We start from the raw sequence: 18,526 nt of genomic DNA, 5'->3' as shown, positions 1-18,526 counted from the left end.
TTTATATAATACATTAAGGTAATATATCTTTTAAACATCAATATAAATGTGTAATTACAAATATGTGAGCCTGCACCACAAAAAAAGTAATTAGGGTCAATTTTTTTAAATTGAGATTTATACATCATCTGAAAGCTGAATAAATAAGATGATGTATGATTTGTGAGGATGAGACAATATTTGGCTGAGATACGACTATTTGAAAATCTGGAATCTGAGGGTTCAAAAAAATCTAAATACTGAGAAAATCTCCTTTAAAGTTGTTCAAATTAGGTTCTTAATGCATATTACTGATGAAAAATGTAGTTTTGATATATTTACAGTAGGAAATTTACAAAATATCTTCATGGAACATGATCTTTACTTAATATCCTAATGATTTTTGGCATAAAAGAAAAAGGGATCATTTTGACCCATACAATGTATTTTTTGGCTATTGCTACAAATATACCTGCGCTACTTATGAGTGGTTTTGTGCTCCAGGGTCAAGTATGCTGAAGTGTGCTTCTTTTTCACAAGGCTCTATTGGGATTTTGGGATAAAATTAGATATGAAAGCTTCAAATTTGTATATAAAGCAGACAGCAGAGGAAAACTACTTTCAAACCACTAATTAGCTACTTTCCATCCTTCAGGGATTAGAAACTCTTTCGCTCCGAGTAACAGTCAATCTGAGGTGGGGGGTGGGGGGGGGGGGTCAGTTTACTGCACATTTATGATTTTCTCAAAGCTGGTTAAGACATGTTCCTAACAACCCCAATGAAATCTCTCAAAAATCAGCTAAGCAAGCACTTAATTTACCAAAAGCCATAAACAAAAGGTACTTACTATAACCTCTTCTAAAAATCTTCTTTCTGCATTGCTTTTCTGCTCTACACTCTTAAAAATAAAGGTTCTTTATTGGTATAGATGGTTCCATAAAGAACCTTTAACACCAATGGAATCTTTCCATTCCACAAAAGGTTCTTCACGGTGGAAAAAGATTCTTTAGAATTTTAAATGTCTTCACAGAAAGAAAAAATAGTGAACTGTTCACTGAAAGGTTCTAAAGGTTCCAAAAGGGTTCTTCCCTCTTAGCAACAAAGGTCCTTTATTGGCATTGATAGTTCCGTGAACAGTCTTCAACATCCATTCCATAAAAGGTTCTTTAGAGTGAATGAAGTTATTTAAAGAACTAATAAAAATGTTTCTTTTAAGAACTTTCACTGAAAGGTTCTTTGGGAAGCCAAAAATGGTTCTTCTATGGCATTGCTGCATAACCCCTTTTTTGAAACCTTCATTTTTAAAAGTGCATGGAACCTTTCCATTCCACAAAAGGTCCTTTTAGTGTGTGAAAAGGTCTTTTAGATTTTTTAAATGTTCTTTCCATTACCAAAAGTGGTACTTTAAAAGAACTGATCACAGAAAGGTTCTAAAGGTTAAAAAAACAACCTTTTAGAACCCTCATTTTAAGAGAGCAGCTCGTGTTTTACTCTGGCTTATACTTCAAACCTGGCGCTCTGCCAGACTATAGGTGTGTAACGCACCCCGCCTGTATCTCCCGCCTTTTCTGCACCTTTCACCCGTCCCCAGGTGTACACACACAGTGTGGGGTGGTTTTGTGATCTTATCTTTGTAGAGGAGAAGCAAGGCTAGGTTGGAGTTAGAAGGCTTGTTTGCCTTTTTCTTCTCTTTTTTATCTTTTGTTTCCAGCTCCGCTGCCATCTGCCGTCCCCCTCCTTGCTGGTACCTTTCTCTTGTCATCTCAATCATCGTTCACTTTTGATCTTGTTTTTCCAGACAACATACCTTTTCTCTGTGTGTGTGCACCATGATTTTTTTTTATAATGCTGGTGCCTCCCTCCTTAGTAAATCTGTCATTGACCACTGTAAGCAAATCTGCACTGGATTTTTTTAGAGCTCGGTTTTCAGGTCTAAATATTCCCCCACCTTTCCCAGGTGCACGGGTATTTTGTTCCTGCAAACCCCGAGGCTTAGGCTTCCTTTCTAGTGTGCCATTTAGAGAGACCCCTGCTTGCACTCCATCACACATCAGTCAGAAAGCCGAATTCATTCATCACACTCCTTATCCCATGAGCAGAAGACTAAAATACTACAGAATGCTAAAGGAAAAAACAGACCAACCTAATCTACCTTTGCAAATCTGTGCAGCTGTTAAAAACAGAATTGATAATAGAATTAATGTGCTGTTTTAAACTGGTTTGTCCATAAGATGTTGAATTTAGATGTTGTAATCCCTGTTTCCTGAAATAATCACTACAAAATGTGTTAGTTTACCTGTATTTTAAAAGTTTGATTTTACTCAGATTTCTTGAATTAAATTTGCTGCTTTGCTTTACACACACACACACACACACACACACACACACAATTTATGAGATTAATAGTACACTTTTACTCAGAACTCACTTTAAACCACGATCGAGTGTTTGTAATAACTTCCTTTTGCGATCACATGTGTATATAAACTTTGTGCGGCCGCACTACATTATAAAAGTAGCCCAAAAAAACCGCAACACACGGCTCTGTAATTTTTTCCCGTGACTGTATTTTCAAAACAGCCCAATTGTGCGGGAAAACTGTGACCCTGGCAACACAGGTTCGCTGTACCCTTATCATTATAAGTATACATATCTCTCACGCACTGTCACTCTCTCTCTCTCTCTCGGACACACTGTCACTCTCTCTCTCTCTCTCGGACACACTGTCACTCTCTCTCGGACACACTGTCACTCTCTCTCCGCGTTCGCTTCACTTGTTTAGCCCGGCGCCTCATAATCACACAATCCCTGCGTCCCAATGTGCACACTATCCACCCTATCTGCCCTAAATAGTACTGAAAATTACTAATACCACAGAGTTTAGGATGGACAGTGTGCACATTGGGACGCAGGCAATGATAGATTACCCTCCGCACTGCGATGATGGCAAGAAGTTGGGGTCAAACCTTATCAAACGAATAATCAGCGTTAAAAAAAAATATTAACACGTTAAGATTTTTAGATTAATCACATGCGTTAACGCGTTAACATTGACAGCCCTAATGTAAAGTAAAACATTTCAAAAGTTTTTTGTTTTAATTTTGATGATTAGAGCTTACAGTTTATGAAAGTCAAAAATTATATTAAAATATTTCCTAAGATCAATCAAAATTTCAAGCTCTTTAAAATATGTTCATCTATGCACTCAGTACTTGGCAAATTACTTGCTCCTAGCACAAACTCCAGCATCAGTGAGGAATGGCATGGAAGCGTTCAGGCTGTGGCTCTGCTGAGGCACTACTGAGTCTTCGGCTCGTCTGGATTGTTGGATGGAATGTTTTTTTCATCTTTCTCTTGAAAATATCCCATAGTTTCCATACGGGGTTCGGGTCAGGCATGTTGGCTGGCCAATCAAGCACAATAATATCATGGTCAGCAAACCACTTGGAAGTGGTTTTGGCAGTGTGGGCAGGTGCTAAAGTCCTGTTGGAAAATGAAATCAGCATCTTCATAAAGCTTGTCAGCAGATTGAAGCATAAAGTGCTCCAAAATCTTCTTGGGGACGGCTGCATTGACTTTGGACTTGATAAAACACAATGGACCAACACCAGCAGACCTCACTGCACCCCAAATCATCCCTGACTTCAGAAACTTCACACTGGACTTCAAGCAGCTTGGATTCTGTGCCTCTCCACTCGTCCTCCAGACTCCAGACCTTGATTTCTAAATGAAATGCAAAATTTACTTTCATCTGAAAAGAGGACTTTGGACCACTGAGCAACAGTCCAGTTGTTTTTCTCCACAGCCCAGGTAAGACATTTCTGACGTTGTCTCTGGTTCAGAAGTGGCTTGGTAGCCCTTTTCCTGAAGACATCTGAGCGTGGTGACTCTTGATGCACTGACTCCAGCTTCAGCCACTCCTTGTGAAGCTCTCCCAAGTGTTTGAATCAGCTTTGCTTGACTGTATTCTCAAGCTTGCGGTCATCCCTGTTGTGCACCTTTTCCGATCCAATTTCTTCCTTCCAGTTAACTTTGCATTTAATATGCTTTGATACAGCACTCTGTAAACAGCCACAGCTTTCAGTAATGACCCTCTGTGTCTTACCCTCTTTGTGGAGGGCGTCAATGATTGTCTTCTGGATCATTGCCAAATCAGCAGTCTTCTCCATTATTGTGGTTTCAAAGAACAAGAGATACCCAGAATTTATACTGTAGGGATGGTCATTAATTGAAACTCAAATGTAAATATTCTAATATTTTGAGATACTGGATTTTTGACTTTCATGAGTTGTAAGCTCTAATCATCAAAATTAAAAACAAAACTTTTGAAATGTTTTACTTTAAATATATATGAAAGTTTCACTTTTTGAAATAAGTTACAAGAAAAAAAATGAACTTTCACGATATTCTAATTTTCTGAGATGCACCTGTGTGTGTGCATGTATGTGTATGTGTATATATACCTTTATTGATCAAAGATTCCTAAAAAAATCAAATGTATCATGGTTTCCATTAAAATATAAAAGCAGAACAACTGTTTTCAACATTGATAATAATCAGAAATGTTTCTTGAGCAGCAAATCAGTATATTAGAATGATTTCTGAAGGATCATGTGACACTGAAGACAGGAGTATTGATGCTGAAAATACAGCTTTGATCACAGCAGTCAGTTACATTACTTTATATTCATATAGAAAACTTATTTTAAATTCTAATAACATTTTACAACATTATTGTATTTTGAGCAAATAAATGCAGCCTTTGTAAGCATGAGAGACATCTTTCAATTAATTTAATTAATAAACTTTTTGTTTTACCTTGGCTGATGACAGCCTTTCTGTTCTTCCCATCCAGGTCAGCTCTTTCAATGACGTGGTGTTTGGCGTCCACCCAGTACATACGGTGACTGGCGTAGTCAATGGTAAGTCCATTGGGCCAGAAGAGGTGTGTATCCGCAATTATTTTGCGATTTGAGCCGTCCATGTTGGCATATTCAATGCATGGCATATTTCCCCAGTCGGTCCAGTAAATCTTCCTAAAGACAGAGCTTAAGTAATTAGAAATCCTGTTTTATAATGTTACGTGGTCAGGTTACAACAAAGCAAACAACATAACATTGGATACACATCTTTCTCACATCTTTGACAGAAATTATTGTCCTCGGGATTTTACCAGTCTTCCTTTAAGTTAATAAAATGTGCTTTTGAAGAACAATGTCATGCATTTTATCCAACAGTAAAGTGAATAGGGATTTTTTGCAAGGCGTATTATTTCTCACATACAGCAAGATCTGCATGCATCTGTGTATAAGAATGAGTGGACACACAGCCGGTCGAAAACAAGGGCTAAATCTTGTTGAAGAGGGAATTCAAGCCAGATTTCATAAACCCCTTTGTCCTCTATGACAAAGAGCCATGCTGAGCGTCGGCTGCAACTCAAGCCTTGTAACAATCCCTGGATGAAATTTTTGCCCAGCCTTTGTGATTAGAAGCAAATTATGTTATGAAGTTTAGCCAGAAGTCACCAGAATGGTTTCATGCTCTGCTTACCATTGCTTATTACAGAACAACAACAACTGGTCACAAGAGGGGATTTTCCCCATGCAAAAGAATTAAGAGGTTCCAGTGACAATTTTCAGTGCTTAAAATTATACATGTACAGAATTTGCATGCACACAAAATAAAGGGGTCCAAAAATGAAGAGAGAGTCGGTTTTGAAAAAGAGGTACACTTTAGAGTACTTTTAAAAAGCCCTAATGGAAATCATACACTTTAAAAAAATATAGTGAATGCAATGCTTTTTGCCACTTAACTGCATGCTAACTGCAATTAAATTAAACTGTATTATAGTTTTAATTTATATTAAATGCAGTTAGATGAATTTAAGAGTGATTTTTGGACCCACTTAAGTAGGACTTAAAAATGTGATTTCATAATTACTTCTATTTGCCTTTGAAATATGGTTAAAGTACTGCTGAATGTACTGACAAGCATTTATGATAAAAATGTCATGTTTAAAAATATATGTTTATAACTAGACATTTGTAATTATGAAGCGGCACTTTAGTATATTTAAAATATTTAAAATTTAATACTGCATGAATACAGCTGAAATGATAATCAAGTGCTTTACATGCATGCCATTTAAAATTAAAATAAGTTTGAATTTAAAGCACAACAAAAGATTAATAAAGCAATATTTAAAATGTACTTTAAAGTAGAACTTTTAATGTGACATTATTACAAAGGTCACTTTTTAAAAGTGTACTTTTGTGTGTTAAGAAAGTGTCTTTAAGTCACTTAAGTGGTATTTTATTCATATGAAATTATCTTCAAGCACAGTTTATAAAAATATACGGGAACCCTATTTTAAGGTGTTCTTGTTACACGTTACATATACTTACTATTATAATATCAATAAATTATGCATAATTCCATGCAAGTGACACTAATCCTATAGTAAGTACATGTAGTTATTTAATAACAGTACTTAAATGTATAATTACACTGTAACAAAGACACCTTAAAAAGTGTAACCAAATATACTTTTAATATTTAAAGTACACTACAAGTGCACATTCAATACAATAAAGTGCACTTTTTCTCAAGAGGTACTATGAAAATACTGTAACTCTTAGAACGCAAGACTTCCTACCCAGTCCAAAATCAGTATTGAGTATTTATTATGCAAAGCTTGTGCTGAATATCCTTCTGAAAAACAGCATTATTTGCTAATTATAGTATAATTTAAGTAAATCAACAGTCAGAATATTTACCCTTCCATGGGGTGCAGAGCGATGGCACGGGGTTTCTCCATCCTCTGCCATAAAAGCACTTTACGCTGTGTGCCGTCCAGATTGGCCACTTCAATACGAGACGTTCCTGAGTCAGTCCAGTAGAGCTTATTATGAATCCAGTCTATGGCCAGACCACCTAAGAATAATAATATGGGAAAAAACTATTATTGCTGCTTTAAAACAAACTAGTATTTCTACTACACATGTTATGTATTATTTATTCCTTGTTTCCTTTCCAAAGCATGAAAATAACATTTTACATACTTTATCATTCAGTGAAAAGTCACTCTGTAATATATGAAGAGTTAATTTGCAAAAACAGATCCATTTTTAACAATTCTCAAAAATCATGGTTTTTCATTGTGCAATGTGCATATAAATTAATCTCAATCAAACTGCAGTTGGGTTATTTTGATTAAGTTAAAACATAAATACAGCTAACACAAAAACATGATAACATTATAAAAATAATTATTTTTGAAAATTAAAAAAAAAAAGTTATCTTGCAAATAATCTTTGTTTAAACTCTATATATGATTTTTCATCATTTCATTTGACATTTTTGTTGTTGTTTTCCCTAATTTCATTTGTCTGAGTTTTTATTAAAGTTTTATTTTGTGTTGGGAAATTGCATGCCATTTTCTTTATGTAAGCTACAAAAGCATTAAAAATAAACCAAGAACTGTTCCTGGCTGACTTTATTGCTGTTTAATACGTCTGTAAATCAAAACCCAAACTCAATGATTAAAGGCATAGTTCACTCAAAAATGAAAATTCTGTCAATGTTTGCTCAGGTTCAGGTTGTTCGAAGAATTCATGCATGTTTTCTTCTGCGTAAAACAAATGAAGACAGCTGCTGGTAGACATTGACTTCCATAGTATGGAAAAAAATATATACACTATGGAAGTCAATGGGAACTAGCAACTGTTTGACAAACAAATTCTTCAAAATAACTGAATTTTTGTTTTTAGCAGAAGAAAGAAATTCCTATAGCCTAGGTTTTGAACCACCTGAGGGTGAATAAATGACAGATCTACACTCTCTTATTTACACCGTGTCTATGCCTTGTTGACTATAAGTGTCTTTCCATTTTTGTTGCATCTTGCTTTTTTTATTCATCTAATTGGGAAAATAAGTAAGTGTCATAAATCAGTAAATATGAGGAACACGACTGCGTACCTGGACTCTCAAGTCCTGTGGACACGACCTCCTCCACATTACTACCGTTCAGACTGGCTCTCATGATACGGTCCAGTGTCACATCTGACCAGAACACCAGCTCTTCGCTATGATGAAAGTCCAACGCAATGGCATTTTCCAGATTATTCAGTAATAATGTGTATTCTGAGCGGTGCGGCAGAACCTGACGGATATCAATCCGATTCGCAAACAACAAAACTGGTTCCGGACCTGCAAATAGAAAACAAGTTTGTATTAAATTAGTCATCCTGGTTCCAAAATCACCAACGAACCAGCTTTCAGTAGAAAACCAGTAGATAACCAGTAGATACTCAGCCTCACCCAAAGCTTTGCAGCTGCGTTTGTCGGGTCGAAGCTCGTAACCTTGCACACACCAGCAGTGAAATCCTCCTTCTATGTTGGTACAGCCTTGACTACAATAACCTTCATCTGCACACTCATCAACATCTGCATTCAAACCACAAACGCAGAAAGGTTTTAGAGAGATTAAATGCATCACATAAAAACATTTATTAGTCAGTTTAAGCTTTAACAATTTAGAACTTGCAACAATATCTAATAACACTGAACAATGTAGAAAAGCAAGAGACATTTCTGGATTTCTGCACTTAAGTGATTCAAATGGATAAGTTTTAATAAAAGCAACCACTTAAGTGATGCTGTACAGTAATATTCCTAAAATTAAACTGTCACAATGTGTAATGTCTTACACATATTTTCTGGTGCTTGTGCATAAATATACAGTACTTTGCAAAAGTTTTACAAGTCAGATTCTTCAGTTAAATCAGTTATTTATACCCTTGTGAAAAAGAAGTGCACTTATTTGTATTGAGTGCACTTGTAGAGTACTTCAAAACTTAAGTGTATTTTTTTTAAACTGCAGATAATATATTTACAAAATAAAAGGCATTACATGACTATGTTTCTTTACACACTTAAGTACACTTTTAAAAAGTGTGCTTTGTAATGTCACATTAAAACATTTAAAGTACATATTAAATTGTTTTAAAAATATTTTGTTGTGCACTTATTTTGATGTGTTGACTAACATACTAACACACATGTAAAGCACTTGATTATAATTTAAACTGCAGTGTTTTGTTTGATATTACATTTAAGTCTAATATACTTACCCCCGGTTTCACAGACAAGGCTTAAACCTAAACCCAGACTAAAATCTAATTCTGAGCTGTTTCAACGGAAAGAAACTTGCTCTGACAGATCTTAAAATATATCAGTCCCTTTATTTTGTCTCAAAATGCACAACAGTAATGTTTTTTCTAAGGCATGTTTATAAAAATTGCTTGAATGTCCTAATTGAACTATGGCCTAATCCTGGTTTAGTCTAAGCCCTGTCTGTGAAACCAGGCCCTAATGTACTAAAAATGAAATTTCATCCTTAAAAATGTGAAATTACAAATATATTTAAATACATGACATTGAATACATGAGTTTGAACAGAAATTACATTAAAGTATATTTTAGTTTATCATAAATGCTTGTTAGAACATTTAGCAGTAGCTACTTTAACCAGATTTTAAAAGACAATATAAGTATTTGTAAGGATGTACTTAAGTCCTACTTAAGTGGGCCAAAAAAAGCATTTGAACTATGATATTTTCAGATTTTAACTGACAATAGCATGCAACTAAGTGTTTGATCATAAAATAAAAAATAACACACACACTATTTTAGATAATGTACCTATTTTCCCATAAGAAAATGAACAACACTGACAATCCTGTTCAAAAGTTTACGTCCCCTTGGTTCTTAACTCTCTTTTCTGCTGTCTTCTCATTTATCAACTGTCCTTTGTTTTTCCCCTTCTCTATGACCTCACCTCTGCATGTCTTCCCGTCCTGTGTTAATGTGTAGCCGGTGTGACAAGTGCACTGCACCAGACCTCGAGACATCTGGCATTTCTGTGAGCAGCCTCCATTGTTAACATTACAGTTTTCTTCACTTGACTTGGAGCCTATAAACACACACAGGTAATGTTAACAAAGAAAAGAGGAGGGAATCAGATCATTACAGAGGAACTACCACTACTAATCTTTTGTGATATTTCACAGGTACTGCATGTAATAGTGCATTTTGTAGACTCACGACAGTCCCGGTGTGGATGCTCATCAGTCCCGTCTTCACAGTCCTTGACATCATTACAAACCTTGCGCTGGCCAATACAGCGGCCATTTCCACACAGGAACTGATCCGACGCACATGGAGGAGTTTCTACGAAGGGGAACATAAAAAAGAAACGCACAATAAGATAATAAAAAGGAAATATGAATTTGTTTTCTACACATTAATCAAAGCATTATCCATGCAAACATTTCAGAAACCATAACTATGCACATCATGCGAAGGTTTAATCCTTAAAACATCAATTTTAACCTATTTTAACAAAATGTGCAATCTTTATAACTTTTGTTGTCCCAAAGCACAGCATGTAGGTGCATACATTACTAATCTTATAAATCATTTGAATAATTAAAAAAAAAAACATTTTATTCGATCTATACAAAGTCTCTTTTGGGAAGATTTTTGGAGAAATGTTGCATTTCATCACTTGCTCACCAGTGGATGCTCTGCAGTGAATGGGTGCCGTCAGAATGAGAGTCCAAACAGCTGATAAAAACATCACAATAATCCACACCACTCCAGTCCATCAGTTAATGTCTTGTGAAGCAAGAAGAAAATCCCTCATCGACTGTTTTTGCTTGTAAATGGTGCTTGATCTGAGAATGTTTCTTTCTTTATTCGGACCAGACGACTTTTTCACTGGAGGAACCGTTATTATGGACTCATATTTTAGCTGGAAAGTGACGGCTTGAAGCTTAAAACACCTTAATGATTGATTTGTTTCTTAACTGATGGACTGGAGTGGTGTGGATTATTGTGGTGTTTTTATCAGCTGTTTGGACTCTCATTCTGACGGCACCCATTCACTGCAGAGCATCCACTGCTGAGCAAGCGATGGAAAGATACATTTCTCCAAATCTGATGACGAAACAAACTCATCCTAATCTTGGATGACCTGACGGAAGTTTTCATTTTTGAGTTAAATATTCCTTTAAGAGTTAAAAATTGTAAATTGGCATTTATAATCCTTACCCGTCTTTTCACAGCCTTCTTCGTCACTGTTATCAGAGCAGTCATCCTCCCCATCGCAGCGCCATGACAACCGCACACATCGACCAGACGCACAGCGAAACTGATCAGCCATGCACATCGAAGTACCTGACGGTGAGAAAGAGGCATGTGACAGATGTGAAATCCACTCGCACACACAAATACTACAATTAAACAGCTACTCACTGCAGTTCTTTTCATCGGATTGGTCGTCGCAGTCGTATTCTCCGTCACACCTCCAGCCTGCATTTATACACATGCCACTGCTGCACATGAACTCTGCAGAACGGCAGGGCTGGTGGGAAGCTGCGTTCACAAACAAACACACACCAAATCAGACATGCACACACATCTCTATTAGAAAATCTTCTTGAATAACCCTCGTGAAAAGTAGTATACTTTTAAAAAGAGCACTTTTTATGGAAAATAGACTATTTTATAAGAATACACTTAAGTGTGAGGTTTTCAGACACTAAATTCCATTAATTTCAATTAAATGCAAATGTATTTTAGAATACAATTAGATGAACTTTAGAGTGCTTTTTGACCATTAAAGCAGGACTTAAGCATATTATTGTATATTATGTAATTGCATGTATTGTCATGCATTAAAGTAGTAGACTTATTTTGCTGTGTGACTAACACACTAAAAGCACACGTAAAGTACTTGATTATCATTTTAACTGTAGTGTTTTATTTGATATTACATTTAAAGTGAATATATTTCATTTTAAAGCTTCAATGGAAATTACAGTAGTATATTTTAGTTTATCATAAATGCTTGCCAGTACAGTCGTTAGTACACTTTATTTCAAAGACAAAAGAATTATGAAATTACACCTAAAGATGTAATTAAAACCTACGCAAGTGGCTCAAAAAACACAAATTATTTGGAAATAATTTTAAACCACAGTATACATTTTGTTTTAATTGCAAACTATATTGTTTCCATAGTAAGTATGCTAAAGTGTGCTTTTTTCACAACAGAAGGTGAGAATTAACCCATTGTTAACCCATGGTTGTATTTTTTGTCTTTTATCTCAGTATTCCTATCAGTGTTGTATAAGGGTTTTTATGCATAGAAGTATCCCTAGAATACAGATTAAAATAGCTGGACTAAGATATATAACTATTTTTATGACTGCAGAAATATGTTAATTCTGTATACACATTTTCACACAATTGTGACTGACCATAAAACACAACCCCCCCCCCCAAAAAATTAATTATTGATTATTTCAAAGAGTTAATAATAACACATCATTTGGATATTTTCATGTCTGGGAAAAATTTGGGTATTAAACTGGTTAATTCTAATGATTGTGAGAATTGAAAGAAATGAGGCATTTTTAAGAAAGCATTTAAGAGAGAGTGAGACGGAGCGAATGTTCCTCACAACAGTCCGACTCATCAGACCAGTCCCCGCAGTCGTCATCTCCATCACAGTGGTAGATGTCCAGAATACAGCGGCCATATGCACACTGAAACTCCTCAACACTGCATGTGGCTGTCATCACGTCAGATGCTGGAGAGAGAAATTATGTAACGTGATTTACACTCCCACACACACGCACCCTCAAAGCAGTCCAACAAATCCCTCTCAACAGCTATTTGCAATAAATACGAAAACAAATATAACAGAAATAAATAACACAAGCAGCAATCACTGGGATCCAATCATATGAAAAAGTGGAGAAATTCACCACAATTTAGCAGAATAGTGCCTGTATACAGATTTTGTTCAATGGTGGCAAATTTCTTGTGATCACCGTACATTAGGAGAGTCTTTATTAAACCAAACTCTGTTTTCCACTGCAATGTAACAGTCTATGGTTTTGTGAAATCTTTTTGCATTCATATTTCGGCAGGCATCTGCCATCTACAAAATAAGCTGACAAATATATTTTTTTATTTTTTATTTAATTCTGTGCATTTATACATGCACAGCTTTAGAAGGTCTAGAATGAGCAGAAATTATTCAGAAAAATAATTGAATAAATATAACTAAAATATACATTTTCTCTTTAGCTTCACCAATATGACAATTTGCATGGATGCATGATGGCTGCATAGACGGATAGATTGAAACATGGATGCATGATTAATGGATGCAAGGATGAATGGATGCATGACGTATGGATGGATGGATGGATGCATGCATGATGCATTAATGAATGGATGCATGACATATGGATGGATGGATGGATGCATGATGCATTAATGAATGGATGCATGACGTATGGATGGATGGATGCATGCATGATGCATTAATGAATGGATGCATGACATATGGATGGATGGATGGATGCATGCATGATGCATTAATGAATGGATGCATGACGTATGGATGGATGGATGCATGCATGATGCATTAATGAATGGATGCATGATGGATGGATGGATGGATGATGGATGCATGATGGCTGCATAGATGGATAGATTGAAACATGGATGCATGATTAATGGATGCAAGGATGAATGGATGCATGCATGATGCATTAATGAATGGATGCATGATGGATGGATGGATGGATGGATGGATGCATGATGGATGGATGGATGGATGGATGGATGGATGGATGATGGATGCATGATGGCTGCATGATGGATGGATGGATGGATGGATGATGGATGCATGATGGCTGCATAGATGGATAGATTGAAACATGGATGCATGATTAATGGATGCAAGGATGAATGGATGCATGCATGATGCATTAATGAATGGATGCATGATGGATGGATGGATGGATGGATGGATGGATGCATGATGGATGGATGGATGGATGGATGGATGGATGATGGATGCATGATGGCTGCATGATGGATGGATGGATGGATGGATGGATGATGGATGCATGATGGCTGCATAGATGGATAGATTGAAACATGGATGCATGATTAATGGATGCAAGGATGAATGGATGCATGCATGATGCATTAATGAATGGATGCATGATGGATGGATGATGGATGCATGGATTTTCATCTGACAAATAGGTGCAACTCAAACTCAAAATCAACTTACGGCAATTCTCTTCATCAGTTCCATCTTTGCAGTCAGTGTCTCCATCACAGTACCAGTGTTCTGCGATGCAGCTTCCATCAGAGCAGCGGAACTCTTTATCAGAGCACTTCCTCTTATCTGGACACACATACAAGCACAAAAAGGCTTTGAGATTCTTGCAGTGTGGAAAAATATATTTGTTTTATTTACTAGGGTTGAAATGAAGGTTATTTGGCAGAAACTTTCGGTCAAACTTAACAGAAATTAAAAATGAACAAATAAATCCCAATTCCACCCCATTTGAAAAAATAAATAAAAATAAATGGCAGGTGCAGACTTTGAAGAACTGATTAGATAACCTTGTTTTGTAAACTTCTGAATATTTTAATAAACTGACGGCTAGAAAGCATAAGGTCTGCACAGCTGTCATTGTTTTCATAAACACAAATATCCCATAATGATCCAAAACTTTTTGAACTGTAGTGTATAAGACATCATGTCTGTTCTTGACTAGGGCATCAAATGACACCCTCTGCATTCATGACTGTATTTCACTTGTGCGCAAAACAGTTATTTAGATAGAACCGCAAGATACAACTAAGCATGCATGTAATGTTTTCAGACACTTATTTGGATGTAAATTGCAATTGAATGAAAATGTAATAATCAAGTACTTTACATGTGCATTATTTTAGTCAACACATCAAAATAAGTGTACTTCTTTAAAGCACATCTAAAGATTATTAAAACTTTTTTTTTAAAACTGACTTTTAAAAGTGATTCTTTTTTTTTTTTTACCTATACTTTTTAAATTTTGAAGTTCACTTCAATTGCACATTTAATAAAATTAAGCAACTTTTTTCACAAAGGGATTCAGGACATTATTTGTTATTGGTTACATCCAAGGGATGGTGTCAAAACTTTTTGCAATGGTTTGTGTGTCTGTTCTGTCGTCGTTCTGTTTTGCTCTATACTGCTGCTCCCTGCTCTGGCTGGTACGTAACTAAGACCAGATAATCCTAATTACAATCAAGGACAACCTGTTTGGTGCGATTGGTTAGAGCGCGACACCTCTAACATGTAAGCACCTCTAAGACGTGCCACACACATATATGTAAAAATGATCTCACCGCACTGCTCGTCACTGTTATCTCCACAGTCATTGTCTCCATCACAGTACCACAGGCTCCGGATACAGTATCCGTTTTGACAATGAAACTCATCCTCCTCGCATTCTCGTGGAGCTGAAAAAAAATCATGCATGTTGTCATAAATGTCATTAATGGGTTAACATAGATTAAACAAATGAGCTGTTTTCATCCGAGATGCAGATGACCATCTTCAACATCACAATCCACACCACCCCAGTGCATCAATTAACGTCTCGTTAAAGTTAAGAAAAGTTTAGTGATGAGAAAAGCTATGCGTTTACAAGAAATTAATCCATCATTAAGACATTTATAACTTCAAACCGTTGTTTTTGACTAAAATATGAGTCTATAAATCCATAATATTGTATTCTACAGTGAAGGTCATCTCATCTAAATAATAATAATAAATAAAGCAAGCCAAAACCGTTTAAAACAGCTCTAATTAAATATGTGGGTGGATTTTGATGTGAGAGACTATGGACTTTTTCACTGGAGGTGGCGTTATTATTGATTATGGACTTGTATTTTGGCTAGAAGTGATAGTTTAAGGATAAAATATCTTAAAGATAGATTTGTCTCTTACAAACATGCAGCTTTTGTCTTCTCAAGATGTTAACTGATGGACTGGAGTGGTGTGGATTATTGTGATGTTTTTATCAGCTGTTTGGACTCTCATTCTGACGGCACCCATTCACTGCAGAGCATCCACTGCTGAGCAAGTGATGCAATGCTACATTTCTCCAAATCGGATGAAGAAACAAACCCATCTACATCTTGGATGACCTGAGGGTGAGGACATTCAGCACTCTTTAATTTTTTGGGTGAACTATTCCTTAAAGGTTTGAGAGTCCGAGAATATATAGTATCATCTACACATTAACCTTGTGCTCCTCACCAGCAGTGCTACAGAAAGCGCTAGCAACACACTGCAGCGACACAATCCAGTGCACTGGTGGCGCTCAAAGCATTTTATTAACTCCAGAACAGCAGTATTAAATGTGATGGTGCTTGGATTTACACCACCCGCTGCGCCAGACACACACACACACAGTTGTATTTCTGCACCGCTGCTCTTTTACCCACCATATGCACAAAACATTTCTCAAACTGCAAAGCACACCGGAAAAACAAACACAGAATGAAATCCCTCACACTTTTTCTGATACCTCTGTTTTGATGGATCCTTTGTAGTAAAATGCATATGGTTAAATACAAACAGGATATAAAAATATCTCACTTGCACAAAAATGCTAAAAAAATGAATCAAAATACACAGGAAACACAGCAGTCGTTGGGCTATTTTTATTGCATGCCACTAATTCACAGAGGAAGTGTAAATTATCACAACACACTTGATATATTAACTGATAATATAAACCAAAACAACAGACAAAGGCTGAAAAAGAGAGATGTTGAATGCAAGCGATGAGGCAGTGTGGTGGAAAGGAATGAAAAATTCATGGAAAGCTTATGGCAGGCAGACCCCCCGTCAAGAGACGAGCCTCAAGAGTACAGCGCTGAGAAATATGGGTCAGATGCAATGACTATTGTTGCTTCTGTTTTCTGCCTCACAGACAGACATGCTTTTCCTCTACAGCATTAACATGTAACAATGGTAAGCACTGAAATGAAACAAATTATTGGCTTCCATATCCAAATACAACTTACACATTCTTTTAGTAAGCGGTGCTAAAATGGGTTTGAAGTGAAGGAGAGAAAAAATGCAGGTAAAATATTTAACCCGTGTGTTATTTTCCAGTCATTCTGACACAGAAAGGATTTAATTTTTTCTGAAAATGCTAGTCATTGCATTGGACTAAGACTTATTGACTTTGCTCACACAGGATATAACCACTTCCCAAAAAAAGGGACTTTTTTTCCCACCTTGTCAGACTTGAATGACTGGCTTCCAAAAAACAGCTCACGTTATGCTACATTATTACTAAATCTTGGATTTAATCTTAACTTGTTTTCTTTTTGAACCTGACTGATTATAAACCTCAGTTATCTGAGCTTACGCACCTCAGTTTACATTTACACTTACATTTCCACAAATAATGCTTTTTTTTCACTCAAAAAAGTGCATAAGCTCAAATCTATGAGCCAAACAAACAATCAGCTCCAAAAAGAAACAAAACCTGTGCTAATTGGAAGAAAACAAGTTGACAAAAAGATTCATCCAATATTTGGTGATAACAGCATAATGAGAGATTTACAAGCTATTTTTTTGTAGGCTGGTCATTTTTTGATCAGGAACACCAGATTAGACTTGAAATAAGGATTTTCAGCGCAGCACAAGAGTTAATAAAATAGAAAATGTACAACTCAGTCCAAACACCAACTGCTGACTGGCACATATTCAAACATATATATATTAATAACAAATGCAAAATAAGGTTTTATGGCCAGTAACAAATAATTATGGTCAGTAAACGTTCCCAGTTTACCCATCATTAGCAGGCGTGACCCTGGCAAGCACATTTAGATGTGGGACTCAAGCGTCTCTGTAGCTCATTTTTAATCATTTAGCTGGCTGCAGTTGCTTTATTTATTTGAAGTCTATTGGATATTTAACTGTGTGTTTTCATAACACTAATCCTCTAATTTGTGTGAACAACGCAATCAATTTAGGCGTCATTTTTTATCAAATCTGCGGTCTTTTTCCACCTATAACCATTGCCAAAGACAATTTTGTCATTCAGGGATCTGGAAACTGTTCCCTAAGCTTTTATTTCATTCAGACTTGATTACTGTAATGCACTTTTAGAAAAGACAGAAAAGAGACATCTCTCGTGTGGACCTCTCTTTCCTTTAAAATCAACAAAAACCACGCTGTTGTTCATTTACAAGTCCAGTCTAACACATGATCAGAACAATTACCGCTATAGTTCACCCAAAAATTACAATTCTGCCATCATTTACTCGCCCTCAAGTTTTTCCAAACCTGTGTGAATTTCTTCTGTTGAGCACAAAAGATCATATTTTGCAGAATGTTGGTAACCAAACAGTAGCCATTCACTTCCATAGCATGGAGAAAAAAATACAATGGAAGTCAATGGCTACCTGCAACAGTTTGGTCAAAATATCTGTTTAAATGGAAAAATAAAATAACAAAATTCCCTTTAAGAGTACATTAATACACAGGTCTTACTAACGACTGCACAACCACCTGGATTTGAGATACATGCTTGCATCTCCTGCTTGCTCTTGCCAGAGTTGCAATCAATAGTGAGCTTCAAAACGAGGTGTCATAAATGT

General features: G+C 36.1%; 1 protein-coding gene across 1 annotated transcript in view; it reads right to left on the bottom strand.

The window, feature by feature from the left end:
• Positions 1-18,526, bottom strand: part of LOC306882017 (low-density lipoprotein receptor-related protein 4-like) — a 96,573-nt gene that overhangs the window by 28,856 nt on the left and 49,191 nt on the right. Inside the window, exons 4-14 of the mRNA XM_079436444.1 lie at positions 15,248-15,361; positions 14,139-14,255; positions 12,507-12,635; positions 11,297-11,416; positions 11,093-11,218; positions 10,085-10,210; positions 9,819-9,953; positions 8,300-8,425; positions 7,958-8,188; positions 6,757-6,913; positions 4,799-5,016 (exon numbers count right to left, since the gene is read on the bottom strand). Of these exons, the coding sequence (XP_079292570.1) occupies positions 4,799-5,016; positions 6,757-6,913; positions 7,958-8,188; positions 8,300-8,425; positions 9,819-9,953; positions 10,085-10,210; positions 11,093-11,218; positions 11,297-11,416; positions 12,507-12,635; positions 14,139-14,255; positions 15,248-15,361 (1,599 nt within the window). The remainder of the gene's footprint in view (positions 1-4,798; positions 5,017-6,756; positions 6,914-7,957; positions 8,189-8,299; positions 8,426-9,818; positions 9,954-10,084; positions 10,211-11,092; positions 11,219-11,296; positions 11,417-12,506; positions 12,636-14,138; positions 14,256-15,247; positions 15,362-18,526) is intronic.

This window comes from Barbus barbus (genome assembly GCF_936440315.1).
Source record: "Barbus barbus genome assembly, chromosome: 2".
Lineage (NCBI taxonomy): Eukaryota > Metazoa > Chordata > Actinopteri > Cypriniformes > Cyprinidae > Barbus > Barbus barbus.
This window is presented reverse-complemented; position numbering and strand designations above follow the sequence as displayed.